Source organism: Montipora capricornis, chromosome 4 (assembly GCF_036669925.1).
Source record: "Montipora capricornis isolate CH-2021 chromosome 4, ASM3666992v2, whole genome shotgun sequence".
Classification (NCBI taxonomy): Eukaryota; Metazoa; Cnidaria; class Anthozoa; order Scleractinia; family Acroporidae; genus Montipora; species Montipora capricornis.
The window spans coordinates 39664796-39677679 of record NC_090886.1 but is presented as its reverse complement, the minus strand read 5'-3'; the positions used below and the strand labels follow the sequence as shown (position 1 = coordinate 39677679).

General features: G+C 41.0%; 1 protein-coding gene across 6 annotated transcripts in view; it reads left to right on the top strand.

The window, feature by feature from the left end:
* Positions 1-12884, top strand: part of LOC138046916 (golgin subfamily A member 4-like) — a 36363-nt gene that overhangs the window by 17117 nt on the left and 6362 nt on the right. For 4 of the 6 annotated variants that reach the window (XM_068893537.1, XM_068893538.1, XM_068893539.1 and 1 more), the window contains one exon: positions 4784-12884. This exon is cut by the window's right edge and continues 1911 nt beyond it. In XM_068893537.1, the coding sequence (XP_068749638.1) occupies positions 4784-12884 (8101 nt within the window). Of the gene's footprint in view, positions 1-615; positions 896-1765; positions 1880-4783 lie in introns of those variants that run through there. The other 2 variants (XM_068893541.1, XM_068893542.1) reach the window with 2 other exon arrangements.

The following is a 12884-nucleotide window of genomic DNA, read 5'->3' as shown; positions in this document are numbered from 1 at the left end:
TTTTCTTAACGTTGTAATGGAGGTATTCTACTGCGGCACCAGGATGTCCTTGAGAGGGTGTTTGTGTCAGAAGCAAGGAGCTGGAAGTAAGCACAAGAAAACACTTATGCCAGGGTTGAGTTGACCTGATTTCAAGGGAGAAGAAAGACTGTGCGAAGTTAAACACGTTGTGTATCGCATGCGCAATCGGTTGCCGGATATTTATCTTTTTTTTGCTCTCCTGAGTTTTATACCGTGGCCGAGCTAACTTTCATCGGTTGCCTCGATTTTCCACACGTGCGTGTGTCACGGGCGTTTGGTTTCGATCCACTCGGAAACTTATAAATAACCTCCTACCCCAACCACTAGATGACCCGCAACCAATAAAACAGTTTTGTATGTATGCCTTAGCTTATCTTTAATTAGTGCTTGCAAGCACTTGTTTCAACCACAAGACAATGGAAGAAAAAGCAATACTACTTTCAGGCTAATTTTCGCGTATTGTGAGAAATTTGGATATTGTCACGAGAACCATCTTCAAAATAGTATATCTGACATTGATGCTACTTTAGTTCAAAACAAGCTCTTCATGGCCTCTTTCGAAAGCTGGTGTATTTGTTCTATTTTTAAACTTTCTCAGTGGTTTTGTCAGGTTTCCGGCTCCAAATTAAAACAAAACGTCGAGACCTTTTCTGTCAATTGCCTATTCATTCGTGAAACCAACAAAGCAAACTTGTCATCAAAAGACGACGCGCTTTATTAGCTCTAATTAACAAGGCGACAGGGAAGACGTATTTGCGATGCGGTCCTTAAATAATTAAGAAAAGTTCTATTATAGCATTGTATATTCGCCACGGGACTGGTCAATCTTCGGAGTAAGAACCACAAAGGTTTTGAAAGAGCAACTCTGCAAAAGGTATGCAATAGTTATTACAAGATTAATGCCGTCAAATAGTTCGTAAAAAAATTAGTCAATCCTAAATTCTTATGAATTAGAATTCATCCACCGAGGTAATCTTCATAGTGACTGTTCATCGGTTCCCATAGATGACGTAAGTTTGCTCAACTCTTCAAAGATAGTCGCCGTTATGATGGGTTTGTCAAAACTCCTTGAACTTGCATTTCGTTTAATGCACAATCTCATTTGCTCGGTTGATTATCAAAGTTCAGCATTTAAAGCTGTGCCTCGCGTGAGTTGGCCAGCCGAAACAAGACCGGTTTCTTGTATGGTGGAAAAAATTAGAGTTGTCGAAATGAAAGCGAGCTTTCCCGGCGCTTCAGCAGCCCGGCATAGGGAATGGCAGTTCTCCAGCCTCTACCGCCATGGGTTTTACTACAATCAAATGCTTTCAAATCAAACAGGAACTAACTTTGCTTAAGGCAAATGCATCGTGGAGAAAACAAGCGCTACAGGAAAACGATATTTACGCCGGCAAGGTTATTACGTAAACTCGTTCGCCTTCCCAAAATAAAATTTTGAAACAAAGTATTGGTTAGGGATTCCATGAGACTCCCTGCCAGGAGGGTTCCAGTTTATACACGAAGATTACTCTAATCATTGATTAAAACGATAATTTAAGACAGTGCTTAATTGAAATTGTCACTTTGTTTCAATCCATACCTTCACGTTTTTGGTTGTCAGGTAATATTGTTTATTAATCAGATGTCGAGCATTTAAAGAAACCCGCGTGTATTATTACAGTTGTCGAAAGTGTTTTGATTAAAAATTTCATTACATCAGAATACGATATTTGATTGTACGGCTTTCGTCACAGGTTTCGTACGGAAGGTTTTTTCGCTCTGGCGTCGAAGCCATATATAGACGTCACGAAAACACAAAATTAGCAGCTAAAAGGCCATCTATTTCGGATGAAAAAAGTCAGTTCATTCGTTCTACTTGGTAAGTAAGTTCAGTTAACGAAGACACAACATTTGTCGTTGTTTCTACTTTCAACTACAATACTTTTACTTATTTGATTCCAGCTGTATGCCTAGTCAGTATTACGTCTCTATATCTTTCCGTAGATTCTGACATGTTTAATCTTCTTCCCTATAGCTTTAAAATTAGCAACTGTGTTCTAATCTGCGCTCGCGAGTTATGTACTTTCAAGTTACAATTGCATATTTCAGCTAACGTCCCAACTTATGCAAACAACTGAATACTTTCGAGGCTTGAAAGAAAACAAGTTGCTAAATTTCTGATGCCAATGAAAATGATGTACTGAGTAGAACTGTTACATCCATCGAGCAACTTTATTTAAGAACTGTAAAAAAATAGCGCAAAAGTGTCGTTGATTTTTCGCGATATTCGATAGATTCCAGTTAGCTTCAGAGATCATATCTGTAGTGACTTAAACTTGCGATAACATCAGCATACTTAGTTATCACAATATAGTTGCAGACCTTAAGAAATTCTAAGAACTAATTTGCAAGAGATGAATTTTCACGACCTCTGGATACGAGACAGTAGCCACGTTTTGAAAATTGTAAAAAATTGTGATCGTTGCTGCACTAAAGCAACGACAACTGAAAGAAAAAATCAGCGTTTGCCTTTCAATTTTCGCCATACAGAGCGAGGATTTCAGAAAAGACCATCGTGGCACTCGTATTTCGTGACCGTCATTGACGCTTCAGTTCGTGGCCATCAGTTCGAATGAGTTCGAGTTGACCATGTTTCTGTTTATCTGCCTGTTTGATTTATGTATCGTTCAACGAAATCGCTAAGCTAGGGAAACATTTACAGATCTTTGAACAAATGGGACTACGACGGTCATATGCATCAACCACAATTTTGACATAACTGTAACTGCATAATTTGTTTTTTTAACATGAATGATCTATCTCTGGAAAAACCATTTTATATCCACACTTTCATAATAGATATCTACATTTCTATAATTTTAGTGGCGGTGATATTTTTCGCGGGCATGACCTACCCCCCTTCCTCCAGGAAAAAACCTACCTTGCTGAATTAAAACTTAAGTTCAAAGTCAAGAAAAAATCTTGTATTCATGTTGACAGTTTCGAAATGTGTCAGCCATCTTTGTAAAGAAATTCACAGAAGAATCCTTGTTGTTATATAGTGCACTGAGAAGACTGTTTAGGGGAAACGGGAGGAATAGACAGCGAATGCGTCATGGATACACTCTAATGTCATGGTCTAGTGAGATTTTAGAAGACACCTGTTCCTAGTTACTCGAAGGAGCGTTTACACCAGGACAAGCATCATGACAACAAAAAGAGCTTGTCAGACCCCGCATTAAAGGCGTCATTTAACAATAAATCGACGTTAGCTCACTTTAGGAGAAAACATCATCTCCAAGTAATACACAACGGCCTGTATAGGAGACTCTATATGTTGAATGTTGGTTGTCTGAATTACTTCCGCCCTTGATGGCAACAATCTTTTTGATGTTTCATTACTTTCCAAAATAAACTTCGTTATTACAGAAAAGCCACAATACAAGTTTTCTCTTGTAGACCGGCGCATATTGCGGCTAGGTTGTCGCCCGACGGCGCCTTTGGATAAAAAAAATCATCTGGTTCGAAGAGGCATAACTTCTAAAACACAACTCTCTAGTGCTCTGTTCATACGAACACAGTGTTGTAAAGTACGATTGATGATATTTAATTGATATATCACATATTACTGGGCACGTGAAATGATTTTCAAAGAGAATGATTATCTGGCCTACCACTGTGGAGGAAGCCCATCACAGTGGTGATTTTAAGATCCTAAAATGAAAACTTGCTCGGCGTTTGAGTATTCACGGCCACAATAAGTAGGAAACTGTAATAATTTTAAATCGTGGACTTCGACCGCGAGGCAGTTTTAAGACCACGATATCAATCTCAGGCGCACTGTATTAGTCTATCTTTTACTCTATATATTAAAGATCGAACTTATGAGGCGGTTAGACGAAAACAGAAAGTACGTGCAATGCGTTTATGTAAAAAGTTTGTTGTGCTGAGAAGCGAGTAACTTGGTTCTTTGTTGTGTTATCAAGAAAATGCAAGGCTTTTGCGTAAAACTTCAAGTTTCCCGTGTCATGTTTGAATCTTTAAGTTAATTAAGAAGAATTTGTTTCAAGTACGTAGTCGCACCCTAATGGTCCCCGAAATTCATCCAAATAGTGTGACAATTTGATTAATAGGAACACCAAAGAAACGTGGCCTTGATTTGGCAGCTTTGCGTTTCGATGATTATTTTCCAAACATAACGTATTGATTAGTTTGACTTTGTTGGTTTAGTTAATATAAGAACTATTTTTTTCACGCATTCAGATTTGTGAAATTTCCCATGGGACCGGAAGGTGGTCAAGACAAACACACAAGACATTAAACTAGATTGTTTGGGAAAACTTTTGTAAATTGTATTTTGTAAAAGACAAAGAATTGTATACATTACACAACATTTACACATTATGACAAAGGAGGAATTTGTGCGCCCCTGTTGTCTTAGGGAAAGCAGGACTAACTGTGAATGAATCGTATATTTTATTTGAAAGGTGCTTAAAATTACGTGTCGATTTTAAAAGCATTATGACTTATCCTACACTTCTTTGAAAAGAAAAGGCAGCCAGGGCCTTACTTGGAGGGTCGTCCTCGGCGTTTAAGCATTTAAAAAGTAACGAAAGACAATTAAGGCAATTAAGGCAAGATCGCTTGGAACTCGCGAAAACACGCGTGTGCGAGAACACATTTGAATTCTAATAAAACAAGAACCGAACGAGTCGTTTGGTACACAAGCGCGCCTCGGTTCACACGACATAAAGTAACTTCTCTATCTTCTCTCCTTTTGCAGCGAAAACACTGAGTCAGACGTCAACGGCGCGCCGAGAGAACAGGTTGAAAATAACTGTGGAATACTTCAAGAAAATCAACATGGAGTCGAAGGATTGAACAAAGAATTGTCTTTGGAGACCAGAAACGCCAGACTAAAGGAACTTACATCTGAAATGGCAAACACTGGTCGAAGACTTCAGTCCCAGCTGACTTCTCTTCACGAAACAGTTTGTAGTGAAACCGAATCTTCGAAGGAGCTCAGCAAAAAGTGGGATCCCTTCCCTCCAGAATTAATTGCTAGACTTCATGACAGCACATCTGACGTCAACTGTGAAGTTAAAGTACTGGAGAGGTATTTAGACCAGGTGCGAGAGTTAGTTTCCATTGGAGGAAGAAAATCAAATGGTTTTCATGAATTTCATTATGAAGAAAACAATAATCAACCTGACGACCAGAAATTGTCGATGAAGGCGAAAATCCAACTCGACGAGAAGAAAAAATGCACAAAAGAAGCGGAGTTACTGAAAACTCATCTCCAAGGGAATGGAGCAATACTTGATCACGAAGGGCTGATTCGAAGACTGGAGATTGATCGCTCAAAATTGGAATTAGACAATCTAAATTTTAGGAGGCAGCTCAAACTAATCAAGGAAAAACTGAGCCAGCAAGGCCAAATGGACGACGAACTAGTATCTCTTACAAATATCGAATGCAATCATGGCACAAGTGAAGAAGACGGTTTTGCATTGTCTGAACTTGTTACTTTGCGAAAAGAGAGAAAAGTTCTTCTTTCGACGGTGCAGAGGTTGCAAGGGCAAGGGGTTAAGGGAGGTCGAAAAGACGATGTTGATACAAAGAGCGATATGGTCACGACAGATGCGGCGGTCCAGTGTAAAATGAACGTTTGGGGCCAAATCACGAATCAAGGCGTTACGTTCTCCAACGAACTCGAAGACCTTAAGAGAAACTTAGACGAACTGCAAGCAGAGTACGATGAACTGGAGGAGGAGAGTAAATCCATGGCTGAAGAAAACTCCAAGATGGTGGAGGAAAAAAGGACACTCGAGGACAGCGTGAACAAGCTGAGAAGTCAAGTTACGGACGCTTTGGATTCCATTCTGGAAGAAATGGAACATTTACACAGAGAAAAAGAAGAACTTCAAACAAAATTGCAACGTTTTGAAGAGGACAATAAAAAGATCCAAGATAGCTTCGTTGAGTTGTCAAAGAAAAGTGAAGCTCACTTGAAATCGGTTCTTGATGAAATCGAAAGGAAGGATTCTCTAGAAGACGCTGTAGACTACTTGAGCACTGCAGTACAAAAGCTAAATGAAATGAATAATCAGGCGCTGTACACTACCACAAGTGAAGCGTGTATCCCTGGAGACACGGCTGATAAGATTCATAACTCCAGCCTTTTGAGTGAGATCAAGAAATGCAAAGAGTTGATCGATTCACAAAGAGAACAGATACGGCAACTTCAAGTGGACAAAAGGGATATTGAAGACACTTGCGTTAATCTGAAGAGAGAAGTGGTTGTTTTAAAGACCAAGCGTGGCGAGAAGCGATCGGTGAAATATCAAAGTGACAGCGATAGTGACGAAATGCAGTCAACTCGGAAGAGCTCGGCAGAGCGTTGCGAGTTTCTTAAACAAGACATTCTCCGGCTTACCAAGCGCGGAACAGAATTGGAGAACGTTATCAAAACGCTAAAGTCAGACAACTCCAACTTAGAAGAGGAGAAGGTTTGCTTGCTTGACTCGTTGTACCATCAATTGGAAAAGAATGAAAAACTGGAGGTGCAAATCGAGAAATTGAAAAGCATAATTACCGAACACAACACCGGATTAGATCCCAAGACGACAACAATACCTCTGCACAACGGCATACAACGAGATAGCAATGGAGAAAGAGACGTTAATGGAAATGTTGTAGATGATAACCTCAGTGATTATTGGAACAAGAAGGGAAACGATTCCTCTGTAGATAAGCTGCAGACAAAATCGGTTCAGCAGAATGAGACGTTGAAATCCTTCGAAGAGCGTTTCAATGAAATTGAAAACGAAAAGGACAAAATTCGGCGTGATCTTGATGAGAGTCGGAGAAATGAAAAGGAATTACAAGAGCTCGTTTCCACGATGAAAAACGAGGCCATGGTGAACAGTAATCAGTTGCAAAAGAATCAAGAAGTGACAAACACACTTCAAGGTTGCCTACGCGAAGCGCACGAGGAAAAAGAAGAATTGGCTGATTCCCTTGATGAAGTCACAGAAGAAAAGACAGCTTTGGAAAAGAAGATTCAAATTCTGGAAAATGAACTGAGCGAATGGAGAGAGAAAGATGAGAACACCAAGGGTGAATTGGAAAGTGCTCTAGATGGGGTTGACAGAGTTGGAGTTCACAATGACCAAATGGGATTAATTCAAGCGAAGCTCTCAGAACTTTACGAGTCCTTGACTGATAAAGACAAAGATAGCAGCTGTGAAGACTTTGATATGACAATGCAACACTCAACGTCACTGGATGAACAAGGAGGCAGAATAATTATATTGATTGAAAAGGTTCAACGAGAAGTCAACCTTTTAAGGAAAGAGCTTGAAAAAGGAAAAGTCGACCAGGATGATCTAAAGGCCAAGCTAGACTCCTCTGAAACTGAAAAACTATCGCTTCAGAAAAACGTTAGAGAACTCGACGAGAAGCGAAGACAAGTAAAGAGTTTCATAACGAAACTTACCGAGGAGAAAGAAGCAATGTCGGAACAAATAGACGAGATCAAACAACAGAAGAACAACTTAGCTGACGCATTGGAAAACGTGTATCAAAGCAAGGAGGGTCTGCAGTGTCAACTGGAAGATGCTTTAAATAAACAACACGAAAGCAGTAAATCTTTGTTTGAAGTTGCTGCAGAGGTCCAAAGCTTGAAGAAATCACTCAGTAGGATGGTAGAGGAACGAGACGCACTGAAGGAAGTGCTGCTGGAAAGAACCTCAGAGCTTCAGACATTGAAGCAATCTGAAGCAAAATGGAAAGAAAAGGTGACGGGAGCTCAAGCAGAAGCAGACCAAAGTGTGGAAGATAACACCGAGGCAAGTAAAGAAGACGACGAAGATGTCATTGTTCGTCTACATTTAGAGAATGATGGACTCAAGAAACAGTTAAAAGAACTGAGGTCAAGTCATGGCTTCTTGAAAGAGGAAATTCCAAACGAGAACGAAGCACCGATTGCTTCTCCCGAGGATCTTGAAATCGGTGATAGACTGAATACCTCTGAAGGCGAAGAAGTGACAGTGAGGGAAGATGAAAGCAGCCCCCTTGTTTACGAAATGGTAACGAGCTTTGACAAAGAAGCTTTTGAAGAGTCTGTTACTGACCAGACGTATTTGTTAGCTCCGGTCGAGATATCGTCTACCGTCGAAAGCTTGCCCCCTGATGATCTGCGGGAAGAACGCGATGACGTGTTTGCCCAAACGAAGGCACTTGAAGACGAGATTGAACACCTGAAAAGCTTGTTGGATTCTGTTTCAGCCGAAAAACAAGCTTTGGAGAAGGAAAACGAAGTTATGGCCAAAGAAAAGAAAGAAATGCTAAGAGATTTGGAAAAAGCCAGAGAAGGGCAAACTGAGACGAAGCTTCACCTTGAAGAAATTTCGACATCGGCAAAAAGCGATGAAGTAGCCGTCCCAGATTTGCACGCCGCATTAGAAGATAAGGAGAAAGAAACCGCAGAGCTTCAAGAAGATATACGAAGAAACGAGGAAGAAACCGAGGCTCTTCAAATCTCGAATATACCGAACGACACCCTAGAAGGTAATGACACACAATCAGAGGATATTGGAAACGAGGTGGAAAGTTCTTGCGAAACAGTGAGAGAAAAAACTGATGCACTTTACAAAAACAACTTGACCTTGGAAGAGGAGAAGGAAGGTCTGAGAGAACAGTGCAAGAATTTGAAGGAAAAGAATGCAGAACTGGAAATTGAGAAAGAGAGAATCGTTTGGGAAAGCGACATGCGAACCAAAGAAGTGGCACGACTCCTAGAGCAAGTGGAATTGTTTGACAGACAGCTGCAAGAGAAATCACGTATCTTATCCGGCTTAGAGGATAAGTTGAAGGATATTGAAAAAGAAAAGAAAGACCTTAAGACGCTGGTCGCCACTATTAAATCCGAAAAAGAGGCCCTTGAGGAAAGTCTTGCAAAAGCTAAGGAAGGAAGAGAAAAAGACATTGAAAGCATCGAACATCTGAGACAAGAGCTGGAAAACACTGCAAAGTTAAACGATGAAATCGAAATCTTAAAAAGCACCCTTAAAGAAGTCCAATATAAACTTGGCAACGCGGATGATGATTCTGACCTTGTTGCAGAACAGGGAGAGAATTTGGCAGAAAGAATTGACGAGTTTAAAGAAAAAGAGAAGCTTCTTGTTGTGGAGATAGCTGCCATGTCTCAAGAAAACTCCAACCTTCATGAAAGCTTGGAAGCACTTCAAGGTGACAAAGAATTTCTCGCGCGAAAGTTGGAAGAAACAAAAATGGAGAGTAATTCAATGAGAGATCAGCTCCTGGATTTGAAAAACCAGGCCTCGGACTTGCAAACATTTATCGACGACAAAGTCAAGAATAACATGGAAGAACAAACCCGAGAGGTTTCGCAAAGGGAGACAACTCTCCTTGAAAATGTTTGTGAGTGCATTGCAGCTCTCTCGGAAGAGAAGTCATCTCTAGAAGCTAGACTTGAGAAAGCTGAAGCATCAAACCTGGAGATACACCACAGCTATAAACAGCTTCTACAGGAGCGAACGGAGCTGACAATTCAGTTGCAAGAGGCACTGGACAAAGAACATATTGAAGAACCAACCTCACAGTCAAAGCGAGCTTATGATGAAGTTCGACTGTCACGTGAGATCAGCGATGTCCGAAGTCTTATCGAAAAGCTTAGCTTACAGAAAGAAAAGCTAGGAGCTGCATTGGCTCACAAAGAACATCAGATTGCTACTGTAACGGCTGAAGCAATGGAAAAGTCGAAGATGTTGAAAAACAAGGAAAAAGAGGCAGAGTCCTTGACCCTAACTAAAGAGGAAGTGGCTGTTGCCCTCGAAAAGGCAAAAAATGGTTCGGAGAAACTGCTCGAGGAGCTGCAACGCGAGAAAAATAAAGTTGCACGGTTGATGCAAGAGCTGGAAAGTTTGAAGGAACACGAAAATGCCGATTTGCACGAAGTGTGTGTCAACAGGCTCGAAGAGGAGAAGAAAGCTTTTATGATGGCCATGAACAAATCCAGAGAGCTTGAGAAGCGCTTGAAGAAAATAGAAGAAGAAAATACTAAGATTCTTGAACAGAAAGATGAACTTGAAGCCAACGTTGAAGCGCAGGCGGCTTCTATAGTGTCCTTTGAAACAATAGGAGTAGAGAGTGAGCTAAAATGGAAGAAGGAAATGGAAGAAAAAGACGAAGAGCTTAGTTGTCTTAAGCAGGAGATGAAGAAGTCCAATATCGCTATGACAGACTTGCTTAGAGTTGTGGATGAGCTGAATAGAAAAATTGCGGAACTCGAAAAGCACTGCATTGAAGCAGAGAAATCACGGAAAGAAGCAGCCGAAGAAATAAACAAACTCCAAGCGAGGTTGTACGAGGAAACAGAAAGGAAAAAAGAACTTCAAGCGAAGTTTGCAGAAATTGAAGAAACCATAGCCAAACACGAGGAAGAGAATAATTCACTGAAGAAGCAGGTAGTGGACAATGACAAAGAAAACCAGGCACTGTTGAAAAGCGTAGTGGAACTGGAAGCAAAGAATAAAGACAAGGCCAAAATGCTTCTTGACATGAACTGCACAAAGACGTTGTTGGAGGATGAATGCAAGAAAACCAACTCGGAGATAACACACCTGAAGGAACAGCTGGGGAAGAAAACGTCGTCTTTGGAAAACATTGAGAAGGAACTCACTGATTCCAGGGAGTTTATCCATGAGGGCAAAAGCAAACACTTTCAACTAAAGAAGGAAAGAGAGGATTTGCGGAAATCACTCGAGGCTACGGAAAGCAAACTACGCGAGTTAGAGGCAAGATCTAAGACAACAAAGGAGCAGAATGAGAAGTTAACAGAGAAGTTAAAAGCCAGTGAAAAAGAATTGACTATCCTTAAGACAGCGTGCGGAGAAGCACAGAAAAGCGAGCAAACTTTACGAGACACGATGAAGGCAGAAACCGAACTAGCCGAAACTGAGCTGGAAAGTTTGAATGATGAGTGTGAAATTTTGCAAAAGAAACTGCGTGAGGTTAATGAGAAGAATGTAGAACTTGAGAAAGCCCTTGAAAAGAGGTTTACTTTGGAGATGGACTTAGCCAAACTCACTGATGAACACAAAGCATTGAAAATTTTCTCGCAGAAGCTGGTCGATGAGAAAGTTGATCGAGATGAAGCACGGCGTGAGAAAAGGGAGATTGAAAAACAGCTTCGACGTGAAAAGAACGAAAGAGCGAACATTGAAGAGGAAATGGAAAGACTTCGAGGACAGTACGAAGCTCTTAAATCATCGGCACGGAAGGTCGATGACGTTGGCGACCAAACGGACGGCAGTTGTATATACCAAAGTGAAGGAGAACATATCATCGCATGTACTGAAGGAAGCGTTCTTTCGGCGGGAGTTGAAATACAATTTGGCTTACAATCAGCGCCTGATGATGAAAGCTCGATGGAAGAAAATTTATCCAAGGAACAAGAGAAAATTGTACGGTTACGGGAAGAAATAGAAGAACTGAAGGACGAAAAAGATGAGTTGAATGAAATTATCGATGAGTTTAGGTCCAAGACGAAGAAGCTACAAACAAGTGTGGACGCTTTGATAGAGGAAAAAGAAAGTTTGGAGGACAAGTTAGACGAGGATGCAAAGTGCCACAAGGAAGAAATTGGCTCACATGTGGATAAAAACAAAGAGCTATCAAGAAAGGTGGAGGTGTTAATTAAAGACAAGAATCTCCTTCACGAAGAAATTAAGGCAAGGGAGAAGCGGTACTCAGAAAAACTGGAAGAAAGCAAAAAGTTGGAGGATGCTTTAGAGAAGAGCAAACAAGAAGCGGAACGCCTCAGAAATGCAACAAATGTAGAAATTGCGATACGCTTCGAAAGTGAACTAGCGAGAAGTAAACAAAGGGTGGAAGAGCTGGAAAGCGAACTGGAACAAGTGAATCTTCAAAAGCAAGAAATGACTGCTGCCAAAGAAAATGTCGAGTTGAAAATGGGAGCAGTACAGAATGATCTTTATGACGAACTGGATCACGCGCAAAAAGAGTTGGATAAGAATAAAGTCGAGATTGGATGTCTTCAAGACGAAGTTTCGAAGTACAGGCGATCACTGTCCGAGCGTAAGAAAGAAGATGGCGCACTGAAGAATGACACAAAAGAACTTGAACAGCTCAGAAAAGAACTCGAAGAAAAAGCCCAATCAATTGCGTCGCTTGAAGATGAATTTGCTGCACACAAACGTCTAACGTACGAGCGAGAACAAGAAATTCACATCCATCTCGACCGAATACAAACAAAATTGAAGGATAAAGATAAGAAAATCAGTACATTGGAAAAGGAACTAGCGGAGTACAAAAGAAAAGAACAGCCAGACATTGGAGGGTCTTCCGTTGAAATAACTGACAATGAGTACAAGGAGAAATTAGCTTCATTGAAGAATGAATTAGGCGAGAAGGTGAGAAGAATTGGTTCGCTAGAACAGGCAATCGTGGAGTACAAACGGACCAGATTTGAGCAAGAGCGAGACATCCAAGCCAAGGAGGCACATTTGGCAGCGGCTCGTGAAGAGCTGTTTAAAACTATGAAAGAAACGTGTGAGGAGGAAGAGCGGATGGCGAGTGTCAGGCACGCAAACAACAAGCTTCAAGAGGCATTGGCGCTTGCCAAGGAAAACGAAAACAAGCTCAGGAAACAGCTGCAAGCAGCACAAGGAAGAGACAGGTCACAAGGTATGATCATTGAAGACAGACGACGAAGTGTCACGGCTGAGAATGGCTTGGATTGTACTACTGAAAACGTGATTTTAAAATCGTCAAAACTAACCGAGCTTAATCTCGCTCCGTCCGAAGTGGAACCAAATCAACTGGAGAAGAGAATGAAG